Source organism: Meleagris gallopavo, chromosome 1 (genome assembly GCF_000146605.3).
Source record: "Meleagris gallopavo isolate NT-WF06-2002-E0010 breed Aviagen turkey brand Nicholas breeding stock chromosome 1, Turkey_5.1, whole genome shotgun sequence".
Classification (NCBI taxonomy): Eukaryota; Metazoa; Chordata; class Aves; order Galliformes; family Phasianidae; genus Meleagris; species Meleagris gallopavo.
Window position 1 is genome coordinate 164,868,178 of NC_015011.2, and position 16,623 is coordinate 164,884,800.

General features: G+C 36.2%; 1 protein-coding gene across 1 annotated transcript in view; it reads right to left on the reverse strand.

Annotated features, from left to right (window-relative positions):
- The window catches only part of VWA8 (von Willebrand factor A domain containing 8), a 91,975-nt gene that overhangs the window by 56,946 nt on the left and 18,406 nt on the right, over window positions 1–16,623 (reverse strand). Inside the window, exons 6-10 of the mRNA XM_019612065.1 lie at window positions 16,371–16,448; window positions 12,791–12,906; window positions 11,873–11,979; window positions 10,395–10,501; window positions 7,376–7,447 (exon numbers count right to left, since the gene is read on the reverse strand). Coding sequence (XP_019467610.1) covers window positions 7,376–7,447; window positions 10,395–10,501; window positions 11,873–11,979; window positions 12,791–12,906; window positions 16,371–16,448 — 480 coding nt within the window. The remainder of the gene's footprint in view (window positions 1–7,375; window positions 7,448–10,394; window positions 10,502–11,872; window positions 11,980–12,790; window positions 12,907–16,370; window positions 16,449–16,623) is intronic.

Below are 16,623 nucleotides of genomic sequence, written 5' to 3' on the forward strand. Positions count from 1 at the left end.
AAGTTCAAGTGAAAGCTCCTTGATTCTGTTCCTCCACATTCTTACTTCATGACACGCTCCCACTTCTCTTTGTCTCCTTTACCCCATGACATGTTAGAGAATAAGGAAGAGACGGAATATATTTAGAAGGCTCTTTTAGACCATTAAAAAACTGCAGAAAAGAAGAGTTCGGCTGAGTTCTTTCCTTGAATATTACTCATTAGCACAAGGCCAAGGAAACCAGGTTTATTTCAAACTCATTGGAACCTCATGGGAAAAATACATCTGGTGGTCTTTCTTCTTCAGGTAAATATGAAGAGTGGAAAAGGCTAACTCATTTTAGGAAAAAACTTCTGAAATAAGTTACTGGCATCTCAGAAGTAAAAAATGATCGTAATGGCAACAAAATTACCCTCCTTTCTTTTCAATCTATATCCAGTGCCAAGGAGCAAGCTGTATCAGCCACCCACACCACGTGTAGTCAACTATTTAAATAGAAGGAATCAGAACTACGTGTGTCACAGGAACACAGTAAAATGCTGGTGAACTTGGGTCAAATTCAGAATGCAATCTCACATAATTTGCAATTACTGCAGCCTAATGTAACACTCCAAACCAGCTTACTGTTAACACTTTCTGTGTGTTATATACATACTATAGCAGTTACTTAATGTATCAGAAATATGAAAATATGCTAACCAGAGGAAAAAAAGCATCTTTGTTGGTGTTTCAGCTAAATTGAATAGAAGTAGTTCAGAAAGCAAGTTACAGGCAATTTTTCCTCTGTCAGACATATGGGACAAGTGAAATAGGAAAATGGTAAGTAAGTATCTATGCTAATGAATAATAAAAAGGAGATTATGCAATTAGAAGGCAAAATAAACCCTTAGTTAAAAATTCTCCTGACACTGTAAACACTTGTTGCCAAGGATAAAATGACTTAATCTTCAAGCAGTAACTGTAGTTTCAAATATAAACAAGGTTTTTACAGGTCCCAGGAGGTGTTCTGCAATTCAGGACGCAGCTATTACAGTAGTGGGATAAAATTCTCCCCTGCATAGTCCAACTTATGTCAGTAAGACATAACATGTCTTACTGTGCCCATGTTTTTTAAATTAATAGTTTGCCTCTTAGGAAAAATAAATCTAAAAATGCTGCCTCATTTTCATTTCCTTTTAAATAATCTGCAGGTCATATCCAAAGCAGTTAAAGATCGGTGATGTCCATCAGCAGAAGCACTGCAATCACAGCTTTTGCATTTCAGCATGCAGCCATCCTGCGCAGCTTAAATCACCTTCAGCAGAGCATCTGTCTCATTACTGAAGGATGAAACAATTCTTTAAAACTGGGGAGAAAAACAGTTTGCTACTTCATCATTTTGGCCTTTAACAAAATTTCGTAATTTTCAAGTCACATTATTAGGGGAAAAAAAGGACAAAACCTTTTTATTAAATTTTGACACAGAATATAAAGAATCCTGTAAAAGTCCTCAGTTTGTTACTACATATACAATAATCATATTGATAGCATCATTGTCACAGAAACTTATGGTTTTTCACTTTCCCAAATGAAGAAAATGAGGACACTTTTGCTAATGAATGGTTTCTAACACTGGCCTTGGCACTGAACCATCTTCCATGTCTGTAACTTGCCTGCATCTGCCAACAAAAACATTTGCAAGAGTGCAAGCATTTTGACTGAGGCTGCTATTTTTACACCAGAGGACGTAAAACCAGAACCATAGTTCTGATTTAAAAAAAAAAAAAGAGAGAGAGAAAAAGTTCTATCACCAGAGCAACAAGCAGCACCTACACAGCTCTGTCAAATACTCCTGGTGTAATAAGCTTCGCTTGGAATAAACGTGAATAAATCAGCAGTGATTAAGTCCTGCCCCAAAAGTGATCTATATACTGGTCACAGCAGAGCATCGCACGTGAGCATCTTCCGGTTTATGAACTCATTATTTTATTACAAATTCAGAAGCTGGGACAAACAACAACAACAAAAGATTAAAAAATTAAAATTTCACCATTATCAAAAGTCATGAATTGAACGCTTTGGATACATTCCCAACTACAAATGTAGACAAGCCGGCAGATATCTTACTTTTTTTCCCCTGAATTTTAGTACAAAAATCCACCCAGTGCCCTTTTAGGGCACTGTTGTTTTTATATTTTCAGTTATGTGAGAAAATGTATGTTCAGCAGAGGGGAAGCTATGTAAAAATCAAAATAAAAAGAATTCTGGGTAGATAAATCCCAAAGAAAATCAATTAGTTGATTCTTTTTCTATTCTGATCCTTCACAATATAACGTGCAAAGGCAGAAAGTGATAATTTAAGCAGACAGACATTTAAAGAGAATGCTACATATGCATGTGACTGTAGAAGTAAAAGACAAATATTTTCTGAGTTTTACACAACTGTCACAAAAAAACTCCTTAGGCAAAAATTACCACAGCAGTTTGCCAAATTTAGCTCATTTAGACCTCTGTTTCTTCATGTTCAAAGGGACAGTAATAAAGTTGCTTTAGGATAGTACATTCTTGCCTTGCAGAGGAAGTTGTCCATCTTTACAAGTCAAAGCAAGTAAAAATTTCTTCTAGAGAAGTTAAGATGCTAAGCATTCAGTATTTTAAGTTTTGTTGGTGACTGATAATGTTATATGCTCTCAGTATCTATTTAATGCAATTTCACAAAGATGTAAGAATAATTTTACCTTAGATGGAACGATCTATTCAAGCACGTTCTTTTAAGCATCTTTAAGAAAGACTCAATCATTTGTCTCACTAAACTCTTCAAGGTAATGAGAGTCCATTTACATTCATGTCTGACTTGAAGAAAAGCAGAAAACAAGAACTAATCATGCTAATTTATTTCCTTGATACAAGACTTGCAAAGTTTTCTCTCCTCATACAAGGAAGAATTAGTGGGGAGCCATTCTGAACAAGTACAAAGGCAAAGTCAAAATCCAAATTTTCCAAATCATCAGTGAAGAAGCACAAAATTAAACTGCTCTTAGCATTCAACAGTAATTGAAACAGTATCTAATGGCATTTCTTATTATTCTTATTATCAACTTGGTGGTTTCTTTTTATACTGGTAACATAGATATTTCAAGGATAGTCTGGCAAATACCAAATCCATGAAAATGATAAACGTTGGCAATGAAGAGAACTACAAGACAAAAGAGCAGCTGGGAATTCTGGAAAGAAGAAAGCAACAAGAAGATGACTTATAGGGAATGGTCTTGATGAACACTGAGGCTGTATCGATGTACACCGTATTTTCCTCTGTCCACTCTTCAGGAAGACTGACAGAGAATATTCCTCAGCTTTGGTAATGCCCAAACAACAGTGACAGTAATGTTTACTCAGAAACTTTTCATTCCTATGAATTGGTACAAGAATGGTACAAGGCCTACAGCAGTTGATCTAATTGCACAAGGCAAAGCACTGTGCCAAAGCTGGTGGGGTGCAATCAAACAGAAGGGCAGAAGGTGCCTCAGATGTACATACAAATATTATCTGTATCTACCGAAATGAATTTTTAAAAATATGTATTACTTAAAAGACACATTATGGAATGGATAAGGGTTAATGAGGCATTAACCTTAGGGATTATGTGTAGTTCTCAAGGCATGGCAGAACTCCAGGGCCTGATACAAGCTGCCTCTGTCATACTACAAAGAATTGCAATTGGATTGTTTTAGGTTAACTCACTGTACATCATACTAAAAGTGTATTGTATAGATATTTATATAATACATTCACATTTATAATATTTACACTTCATGTATACAGTTAATAAAATAGAATAACTATAAGGGCCAAAATGAACACAATTTGTTATGAAATACCTCTAGCATGAAAACTGTGCCCTAAGAGCAGAAATATTCAGGACTCACTGCTATGACAGAACCTCTTCAATTTACGAGATCAGTTATCTGAACAGGTCATACTACAAATTACAGCAAAAGAGTAAGGTCAAATAAAATACTTTTATTTTGTTTAATGTAAGGTTAAGTGTTTTAGTACTTCAGGGTTATAAAATACTTCAGAAGTGAGAAGGCTATGAGCCTTCTCTCCCCAGAAAGTCAGAAACCCTTTAAAATGATGAATCTTTCATTTGGTCTCTTCAAGACAGCCGATGTTTTACTTCACTTAGGACCAATAAAGGTGAAGCATCCAACGTCTCTCTTGACACAACTCTAGATGCAAGATTTTTTAAATACTTTTATGGCAAATGTTACATGTAACACTTCAAAAATATATTTCACAACTGTTACTTAACAATTTTTTCCCACATAAACAATTATGCATGAGTATAATTTATCTCCTCATTGCCAAAGACAAAAATTCAAGATATCAAGTAACGACCAACCTACAAACTGTACGATGTCCATTAGAAAAAAAAAAATACACAACAAAACAGCCTGAAAGTTTTACTTGATAATAAGAATAAGTAGTTCACTCTGCCCCATGAAGCCCAGGGAATGGCTGCAACGTAACAGCTATATGATAACAGCCACGTAAACAGTCACTGCAAAGAATAAGTAACCTTTACTGAACAGGATTCTTGTGGTTGCCTGCCTGTTGCTTTGAGAGCAATAAATAGCTGCTTTCTCTCAGCCAAGGAAGAAGCTGCTTCATAGTTGCTTTGAGAAACTATGGATGGTTTCATTCACACTCAGACTTCAGAGTCTCTCAGGAAGCAATATCAGAAGCTATATTTAAAGCATTGGCATTTCCTTTTATCAGAAACTATTCCACAGCTGAAAATTCTTATCTATTCACTGTGTTTCCCAAGGACCCAAAGAAACCTGTTTGCTTGTACATTAAATTGAAGCACGTTAGTATCCAAAATAAATCAACAACCAGTGTAAGCATTTAGCAAAACCCTTATTTTGCATAATATATTAAAGATACAAAACCCTGGGCCACATACTCTTCAAGGCCTACATGTGAATAAAGTCGTTTGCTTGTGAAGTTGAACTCCTAAAGATTTGTGAATGCCCAAAAATTATCTTTAACCTCTCCTTGGTTTCATTAAAGAAAGGAAGTCCCTAATATACATCTGTATGGCAACTGTTGAGTCACAGCTTGAACCACTGATTGAGGCAATGAGGGAGTAAGCCCTGGGAGCACAGGTGAAGGCAAGACTGCATTTAAGGGCTGACTGCCACTGGGGAAGGATCCCTTTCTGGAGATCCCTCCTTTTTGGAGTTTTCCACCTCGAGCCTAGATCCTTGGATACAGGTGAGCATTTCTTCCTTGACTCTTCCTTTTCCACCACAATAATCTTTCCAGCTATAACACCTGTAAAATACCATCTTAACCACGCTACTCTTCCAATGGTACACTATCAAAATCATTTAATTCTGATTTATGGAATGTCAAATATTTATCTTCAAAGTTCAAATCCTGGAAAAAAAAACACAAAACCCTCTAAAAGGACTCTCATTGGTCAGCCCACAAAAATTAATAATAGTATACAGAAGAGACTTCAGTTACAACTGTGAAATAAAGAAAATGGACTTAAACTAACAGAAATTCTATGTGTACACATGTAAGGAAAATCGAAGAGGTAAAACAGGAAAATGAAATCCAGCCAACTAAGAGAAACCAAATCTCTATATGAGAGACTACACGTTAATCCCTGCACACTCATTTTATTCACAAAATATCTGTGCACTCAGCATGAAAACATGGTTACTTCTGAAGTACTTGAACAGGATTCAACACATGCTATAGTAATTTTCAGTAATACACGTATGGAATTACCCAAGCAATTTCTAAATGGTTAGTGACCATCTCTGTGAAATCAAGGATGGTTGTTGTGGATGGCGGGACTGAAACAATGGCAGAATGGCAAATAAAGTGCTCATAATTAAAGACATTACTTAATAAATCAGTAAATAATTAAAGTTAAAGGCCACCTGGCCTAACTTAGTCCCACACAGAAACAGTGGAACAAGTCTGGAAATATCAAACCTGGATGTACCCAGAACATACGTTTGTGATTAAAAAACAAAACTCCTAAGTATTACTGATTTGCCAAGGACAGAACAAATTTTAATGGCAGAGCTGAGCTGACGTCTAAAATCAAAGCAGTATGTTCCAATACCTGGTCTAATCCTTTATCATTGTCTCCAGTCAAACTTTCATAAGCTTTAAGAAAATTTTTTACAGATTAAATTATTAAAATTATTAAAGATGAGGATACCGATGCTGGAAAAATATTTTATAACCCAGAAATCATTCTCAAGTGTCTTACTCTCAAACCAGTTTAAAATACAAAGCACATGTCAGATACCTGAGTGTACCACCAAGCTCTGCATGCTTGTCTACCCAGTCCTTAGGGTTTTAGCTGCCTGCACTGAAGGTCAGCTCTCATGGTACAGCAGCAGAGCAAACCACAAATAGCCTCAATGGGCTCCCCTTTCTCCCTGTCATTTGGGAACACTCAGGCTCTTTCTTCGGTCCCTTCCTGAATTAGACTCCAAGTGATGCTGTGCAGGGCCCTGAATCTTAGTGACTGCAGCCCCATGCCTGCTCACTTGACTTCAGACCTTCCCTGTCACTTATCTGGCAGACACTGGCACCTGGCTGATCCAAGCTGTTATTTACAGATCTGCTCTTCTTGCATGGCCATGGTGGGATTGCGGACCTTGTCAGTGAGAACACTGTCCCTGCCTTCACATGACAGTAAGTCCTGGAGGCAATCTTAATATGCAGCATCATCAGTAACAACTTTGCAGATGGCACAGAGCATTATTTATGGAATGGGGAAAATTGATCATATCGTGCTAAGGAAATAGTGTGTGTTTTTAATTAATGAAATAGATATTTATTATTATTTAATATTAATATGTGATACTTCTTGGAAGAATTCCACAGAGATTTGAAGTAGGAAATCTTAAATAAAAGCTCTTGAGAAGGATTCTAAATAGATGAGACTGAATATAAACATACACTATAATTTCAACAGAGATACTTTAACAATAATTAGCATTTTACTTTTCATATTAGACTAGACCATTCGAGTTCTGGATTAGACTTTTTCCAAAGGCACAACATAAAGGTGTTATGAAATAGCAGCCAACTAAAAGAATATGACAGCCCCCACAATCTCACCTGTAAAGTCTCCATTATCAAAAATATGCAAAATAAAGTGGATCTGTATCTCTTTCAAGAACACTAATATTTTGAAATCAGTAAGTAAAATTTTAATACAACTTATTTGTTCACCTCTTGTCCTCTACTGGAACCTCTTGAAGCAGAAGTTTGGCACATAAGCATCAAGGATAGAGAATGTAGTTGATTGAAGATTTTAATTGTATTGATGTTACAATTTAAACAAGTCTATCCTATGCATTATAAGAAATGTTTAACTCACCTGATTGCCAACTAAAAGAAGATGTTCTCCCAACAGAAAGTCTTTTAGCATATCTTCCATTACCATCATGTGCTAAAGAAAGAAAAACATGATTTTCACTCTCGTTTTTACACCGTCTAGTTTATGTATTCACTAATAACAGAAGTACACAGGAACTACCAGCATTTAGGCCATGTTTTATTGAACACTGTACTTACAGCTACTCACTTTATAGCAAGTGTCTCTCAATCAATAATAGCAGAGGCAATTTAGCTGGTGACTAAAACAGTGAAACACAATCACTAATTTCACTTATGTATTTCCTTTGCTCCAATTGACTTTGGGTGTTTGATTTCCCTAAATATATGTTACTCTCAGTATTCATTCCTAATGCATTTCCTTCTTAGCCTAGATGAATGTTTGTCACGAGTGCATAAGAACTTCTGTTTACACACATTGGACAACTTTCCAGCAACACTACTAGGAGGAAATAAAATGTATCCTGGTAGAACAGAATAGAAACAAAACACAGGGAGAATGCGTTCACTACAAACAGGGTGGTTTTTCATTTGTATGTTTTTTACATTAAACACCAGGTCTAAATTAGTAACAAATACACTTTCCTACTGTAATTAAGCTTTAGTTTCAAAGAAAATAATAATAGGATAATAGGAAAATACAAGCTCAAGTTTATGTTTCTTATAACTTCTAAAGTAGATTGCCTAGATGAAGTCAAAGTATATGATATGTATTTTACAGATATATGCAATATTGCAAAAGGTAACACAAACAATACAAAATTCAACCACATCACGCTCCTCACAAATAATTTGTTTAAAAGGATCCAAAGGATTTATGGATTATATGGCAATGCTGACTACTTTACTCCAGCAATAGTCTTGTATATTTCTCCACTGTGCCTAGTGAAAATAGGTCATCTGAAAGTAGGTCAGACAAGCTACTTAGAGGAATGAATGCTTGTCTTTAGATTAAACATATATAGAAACAAAGTTTTTCACAATATTGTTCTCTCTCTAGTACTTAATCTTGAGGAAAAAAAAAAAGCAAAAAAACCCACAGTACCTCACAGGTCATTTCTGACTATATAGAAATATACCATTTATAACTGTGTGAAAGATGTTTTAAATGTCCAAATCTCTCCAGGCAGAGGCTGGGCGCGGAGGAAAAAAATTCATGTAAACAGCTTAATACAACAAAATCCTAACCAGGCATGTCAAAGGACTAATGAATACCCCATGCATAATTCAAGGGAAGACTTGAAGGCAAATCATTTACTGGTTACATTTTTTTATTATTATTATTATTTTACTGCTAAAGCTGAGTATTTCCTTCTGATGCATTTTATTTTTATCCCAAATTGGACAAATACGCACACGTTCTAGTTTCCCTGAAGAACTGCTTTCCTGCAAGAGATGCTACGTATTGATTTTTTTTAATCAGGACCAAAATTAATATTGTATTAGAATGCGTGCAGACGTTTCAGATACAATATTTACATGAAGAAGTAGACACAACAATATTAAGTATGAACTTAATCCAAGCTCCACAGAGCCTGGAAACTCAAATCTATCATATCATATCACCTAAAAAACATTAACATCATGGTGCCACTCGTGGACAGACAGCAATGTGCCGTGGTGATGTTGAATTCCACTGGCACACTTACAAGTATCTAAAGGGCAGGTGTTGAGACAATTGGGCCAAGCTCTTTTTAGTGGTGCTCAGTCACAGCACAGGAGGCAACTGACACAAACTGGAACCCAGGAAGTTCCATCGGAACGTGAGAAACACCTTCCTTACTTTGAAAGTGACAGAACACCTGGAACAGGCCTCCCAGGGAATTTTGGTGTCTCCTTCTCTGGAGATATTAAAAACACATCTGGATTCTTTCCTGTGGAACCTGTAGGAAACCTGCTTAGGCAGGAGGCTGGTCTCAATGACCTCCAGACATTCCCCCCAACCCCTCACAGTTGTGCACATTTTTATGCAGAGTGTACAACTGTAACTACTTAAACTACATGCAAGAAGATGGAAAAAGCAATGCAGGTATGAGTTCTAGAAATGGCAACGCAGAACCAGTTCTCACATGAAACGTTACTGGGGAAGATGAAGATGACTGTGATCTGTCCTCCCTGCATGGTCTGTCATCACCTTCAGTAGGTGACAATCACATAGTAGAAAGGATAGCCTTTCTGGAAAGAAATTCCAGAAAGATGAAGAAAAATCCAGAAAAAGATGAAAAAATACAACAAGAGAAGAGAGAAAAAGAAATTCACAAAGGCAGGAGACCCACACCAAGATCCTGAAAGGAAAATATTTCACAAGCTCAGTGAAATATTACAGTATCTCACACCAGCTATCAGGGTTCCAACAGTCACCCAGGGGGTAATTCTCTGGTTAAAGATACCCTTGTCTGAGAATTTTGAGGTCTGTGTGCTAGATAGCAAAAACAGCTGGAGTACACCTACCTCTGTGAAAGGAAGGTGGGAGGGGTGGAAAAACAAACAAACAAAAATAAGTCACCAAGCCCTTTCCTGTAATTGTCCACACTGATTGCTCTTACTCTTTGCTACCATTAACTAATTACCGCCAATAACACTAACTAATAACTAATTAATAACTCAAGTTCTATAAAATAAATAATGATTAACTAGTGGCTGATTAATAATACTAATTACTCATCATCTAGCTTCTCAAACTTAATAGTGTTAAGACTGTCAACTTGCAAAACTTCCCCATAAAACATTCCCTGTAAAACCCTCTTTCAAGATGAATAATCGAGCCACAAGACTGGATTTCTTTAGGAGGAGAAGGTGGTGGGGCACTGAACCAGGTTGCCCAAAGAAGCATCAAATCACTACAGAAAAATTTTTAGCTGAAGAAACTATTTCAGAACTAGAACCTTAAAAATCATTTTATTTATTAACCTTAGTTATCATCTTATTTCATATTTGAGAACATGTACATTAATAAACATTGAACAAACTTTGTGCAAGAGAAGCCAGAGAATTCTACTTACTTGAGCGTTTTCATAGAACAAAACATCAGGCACTTTCATTTTCTCACTTGGGTTATAAACTGGCATAGTCACAGATCCTATTTTCAGAATCCCATTTTTTATTTCACCTGGACATTTTTCAGGAAACAAAGAAGCACATGCATTACTTAGAGCATCCTCTAAGCAATCAATTCCCAATGCTTACAAGTGAAGATGCGCAAATTTTAAAAGGCTGTGGGTTGCTCTAAATGATTTCTAACTCAACAAAGTGAATACTTGAAAGAGTGTTTTTTAATATGTGATTGTTTTATATTGACTTTGACTTCTCCTTACAATAAAATTTCAAAGACGTCTACTATAATAAATGGCGAATAATTGATCTTATGTAAAAATATCATACAGAACATTAGGAGCAGTGACAGTTGCCTTGATTTAATGTCACATTCTTGTTTTGTTATTGGAATATCATTAACACTGTCAGACCACATTTCCTCATCCCAGAAGGTTTCTCACTCTCTTATTTTCTATCCCTGCCCCACTGGGGCTATGGTGTGGACAGGAAAGGTGAGAGTTGGGGCTGAGAGTCACTGCTGACTTTTCTTTTGAGTTACTTCTTTTGATAAAATTGTCAAAGACTTTAGTGAAAACTTGCTGAATTTACACTTGGAGGTATAACTTTCAACTACAGCTTGAAAAAGAAAAAAGTAAAAATTTCCAACATTAAAAGAACCATACATTCCTTCTTAGGAAAATAACAGCTAAGTGTAAATAATAAAATGATATGAATGAGCTCTCTTTTCTGCCTTCTGCAAAATTATTTGTCACTAATTTCTTAATCTGGATGGGTTGGAACATGAACATAACACAATTTCTGGGCAGATACTGTTATTTATTCTCCTATTATCATATATGGTTCTACCTTTATTTTTTGCTGCATGTTTCACAAAGGGGAACAGTGAAACACAATGCATCAGGATGAAAAAAAAAAAGGTAAGCAGGTAGCATCATGCAAGTGGCAATAGTTCTAGTTTATTTTATAAATAATTTTTTACATATATAAAAATACATGTAATGCAAATACAGAAATGATTTGCATGATTTATATTATAATGTAATACTATGTATTCAGCCATATATATGTGTGTATACACATGTGGGCGTTCGTGCACTATTTACATGTATTCTCCACATAGTATTATTTATACTTCAGCAGTCATACATATGCAAACATATACATATCTATACATCTATGCAGTCTCTGTAGTCATTCAGGCACTGGAAACCCTCAAACATGACAAAATTCCACGAGCAGGGAATGCAGCAGACAGTACAAAATTACTAACACACTAAGAGCATCATTACATCCTGACAGAACAAAGCCAAAGGGATGTAACTGAAGCAAAGTACGTTTAATTGTGAAGTCATTTAGTTCAGCCTTAAATGCAGAACCATCTAAGTAACACACATGAATAAAAGGACAAAAGATGACACAAACTTACAACTGTAATCCTTCTCCTCTAGTTTCTTCATGTTATCCGGATTTGTTTCAATCCCCGAATCCTGTAGATTTTTATGTAAAGCCAATCTTGCAAGGTTTGGTAAAAACCTAAATAAAGAAAAAAATAGGCAGGTCATTTCTTTAGGTAGTTTTCTTAAACATTTTCTGTATTTTCACAACATAAAATCAGCATGAAGCTTTACTTGGATCACCAAACATTGAATGTCCACGGCCTTCATGCTCAGTCTTCAGCACTTCACCTCAAGTAGAGAAGTTGAACTTTTCCCATAGGTAAGTAACTACACTAATAGTTGCACAGTACTTATGAAAGGGTTCAGTGTTACATAATATTGCAACAAAGGTGCAAAGTGGAGTGAAGTAGAGCTGGAAGTCTTTCCACTGCCATTAAAAGATGCAATACAGAAGCAATGTTTAGTAGAAAGAACTTCTCTTGAATTTGTTCCCTTGGAGCTTTGGTCTTCAAGTCAAAAAAGAGCTGCATGATATACCAACCTATGCTTAGTTAGTTTTCCCAACCTGGTTAAGTACACTTTGCCTTCTTAATTTAAAAAAAACAAAAAAACAAATACTATGTTCATAACCTTTTAACATACCATTTTTAGAACTGAAATCAAAGTTCCATCAAACAAGATGTTAATAGAATTCTGTTTTGAGTGTTTTGAGACAGAGAAGTAATGCTGTTAACGGTGACAAAATTTATATGATGTCATTAAACACCATCATAAAGATGAGAAAACACTACGAAGCCATTTCTACTTACCTCCTATATTTAAAAATAACAGAGAAACGACTCTGAAGAAATAAATTGCACTAGTTACAGAAATGCACTAACAGGTATCTTGCATGCTAACAATAGACCGATAAACTCTTGAACTTCTACCCAAACTAGCACTTCTACCTGGAAAGGCAGGCTTTATTAACAGCATAGTAAAGGCTTTCATCTGGATGTTGTGACAGTCGACGACAAATTCGCAATAGCTGTCGAGTAGATAAAGATGAAGCCAGGGACTGTGCCTGTCAAAAAATACAAGGTAGCTTAATTACTTGATCTCTGAGACTTAAACTGAACAAGTCAGGAAAAAAGCATAATCCAAAAGCAATTATTTCAACTTTTCTCCTAATTCACGAGTGCTTTCTGCCTCCTGTCATGGCTGGTGTTATTTCATCCGCAATTTTTTAATTCTTTATTTGTTGCAGTACTTCACTGTCATGAAAATTATGTCATCCAAAGATTTGTTTTATGATTTCACTTGATAAGCAACACAAAGAAAAAATATGCCAATGACTTAATTTTCTGTGCTGCATAAAACCAAATACTGAAGAGTACTACTAACAAGGAGGTTAGCCATTGTAAAAGGATTGATGTTGTAAAATCTAGTCTTCTCTTCACAACCCGAATATGAGCTCCACATGTAATGCTTTGGCAAAAGAGACTGGCAGGATTCACAGATGTACAAACGAAACAATGCTGGGCAGAAGTAAGGAGATTGTATCACCTCTGTGCATGTATTTGGGCAGGCTATTACTGGAACATTGTGTCCCTTTCTGTTGTCCACATATGGTAAAATGGTAAAATGGTAAAAACTGGACATAATTGAATAAAGAGTTACAGAAGTGATTCAATGCCTGTGAAGGCCAACCTAGAACAAATACAGCAACACTGAAAAATAAACAAACAAACACAGCCCCTGAAATAAGTGGCCATGTATTTAGATGGAGATATAAATATCGAGCAAGAAATCATTCTATAATTACCATCTACTGGATGAAGGTATCTAATACAAACAGGTTCCCTGTTGTATCAGGAAGCACACAACAATGAGTGTGATAAGTTACATCATACTTTGCTTGGGTTAAATGAAATACTGTAATAAGGTAATTTCAAAACGTTTTAGTTTGGGTCATATAAATGATTTCTGACTATAATATAATCCTTCGACTGGTAAAAAAATTCTGAAATTTGCCAATGAGGAAAAAATAGAAGAAAACCCAACATGTTACGAATTGGAGAATCTTTTTTCTCTCCTAATAACTTTCAAGCTTGAGAAATGTCAAATCATCAACTCTTTCCTCTGGAAAACTAATTTCAACAGACAGACATTATTTTTGGGGGGAAGGAAAAAAAAAAAAAGCAGTTCTATGAGATTGTACATACTCCTCTCAAATGCTTAGAAGGCAAAGGGTAGTATTTTTTAGCTTAGCAATGAGCAAGAATGGTTTGGATTGGGCTAAGCGCTAATATTGCTACACCTGATCCTCCTGTTTTCATTGATGGAAAACTGTGAAGCATTTTCTGAATCATCACAGTATACCACTCAGCATTACAAAGATTGTGTCATACATGATGGCTTTTCGAGTGCTATCTCAAGACCTACCCATCAGTGAGAGGAGTGAGCACTGTATCTGCTGTTTCACCTCACTAGCCATAACTCTCACAGCCTCTGGATATCATATTCCACCTGGTAAAGTACTCTAAACAGCTGAAATGTTCTCAACCAAAGTAATTTTCTTAAGGAAAGCAATCCTCATGCCTCACGACCAAAAGGACTGCATTGATACATACTGGCAACAGAGAACACTAACACAGTAGTTTATCCATTGTACTACGTGGGAAGAAGGAGGCAAGAAGGAGGCCACTCTTGCCTCTTATTTCACACCTGGACAAGTCCTATCTCTAAGGGCACAGGCAGTTTAAAGTCAAAATGATATAACAAACAAAACAGCATCTCGGTCCATAGAGGAGAAACTGTGTCGTATCCTCTGTATATTTGCACCTGGGAACTTAAGTTCTTGACTAAAACCTCTTCTTTCCTCCTTGTCTGGGACAGCTGTAAACTCAGAAGTAGGCTACTGTCTTTGTAATATATATCTATGAGGCATCTAATTCAACAGGATCTAGATTGTGGTCTCTAGGTTCGATTGTAAATCAAACAAACAATTACAATGACGCAGAATACAACCACAAGCTGAATATTCTACAGGTATTCTATTGTTAACAAAAATCACTTTAAACAATGGTTAATATGTCAAGATAATCTCTGGCAGAGGATTACTTACTCAGGCAACTCTATAAATAGCCTGACATACCTTAGGCAAATATTTCAGCTCTGCACACAGGCATGCTATTCCTGACATGTCGAATGTCACTGCTCATCTACAAGAAACTTCCCTCAGTCTGTACTATGACTCACATTTTATCCAAAATCATATATTTCATTTAGATATTTCACAATGCTATAGATATCCACTCGTTGGAAAATGACTATTATAATGTTCTATTCAAGCATGGTATGTCTCCAAATATGTTACAAATGATGTATTTATCAGTCTACAATTGTCAAAGATTAGTTGTAGGGAGCCAAATACATATTAGCAACAACACTGTTCCAAATGTGTATTCAGAATTCAGCCTTTTTACTTTTTTTTTTCCTTTCTTTCCTCTTTTTAATCTCAGGAGAGCACAAAGGCCTTTCAACAACCCTCAGCTTCCTATACAGAAATGCTGTGAAACTATTACCCATGCTAAAATGATGAAAACTAAGAGCAGATTGCATTTGCATACCAGATGAACTAGGGATTCCACCAAAAATGTTTCACATTATTTACATTAAAAACATCCAGAGTGTTAGTTGCCATAGCAATGATTCCTTCTACTTTTCACCAACATTTGACTATCTTTTTAAAAGAATTTTGTGGTTACTATGTCTGCAGAACTTACTGTTCTTGATAAGACTGCTTCAATAGAAGAGCCTGTAGCAATAACACAGCTAAAAATTCTGGAGTTTTCCCTTTCACGTTCCTAATCTTTGCTGTTGAGCGCTGGCATTTTATAATGTCTGAAGAAGAGAAGGCTGCTGGATGATCTCATTGCAGCCTTTCAGTACCTAAAGGGAGCCTACAAACAGGAGGGGAGTCAACTCTTTACAAGAGTAGATAATGGTAGGACAAGGAGAAATTATTTTAAGTTGAAGATTTAGGTTGGATATCAGGGGGAAATTCTCTACTATGAGAGTGGTGAGGTGTTGGAACAGGCTGCCCAGAGAGGTTGTGGATGCCCCATTCCTGGAGTTGTTGAAAGCCAGGTTGGATGAGGCCCTGGGCAGCCTGATCTAGTATTAGATAGGGAGGTTGGTAGCCCTGCCTGCAGCAGGGGGATTGGAACTTGATGATGCTTGAGGTCCCTTTCAATCCAGGCCATCATATGGCTTGGTAGTTTCCATTGCCCCTGAGATTTGGGCAATTTCCTAAAAGCTTTACTTAGTCAGATTTTAACAACGTGCAACAAAAATCAAAGAAACTACAGTTTATGGTGCAGTAATTGCCAGTAATCACTTCCTGGGATTAGTTTTTCAATCAGGCAGCCTCTGAAATCACACTATAGCTTGCTTAGTATGCCTTAGCCAGCCTCTCTGAAAACAAAGTGTCATAGTAGAAAGCAGATTTGAAACAAACAAAAAAAAACAAGAAAACTGACTCACTGTGGCATCGTTTGTCTCCCGAAGCTTATGTGTTAATGACAACAACTGCTCCACAGCAACACTGGGTACATTTGGAATCTGCTTGAAACAAAAACAGTATTAATCTGAATGCAAGATAGATTGAAGTTCCACATGCAGCTACACGCAGGTGCAACGAGTATATGGTTGCTTTACATCACCAAAAAAGAAATACAGTTTTGACATTGTTTTTTTATTACGTCATCATTTAACGTCATGATAAGAATGCAAATTT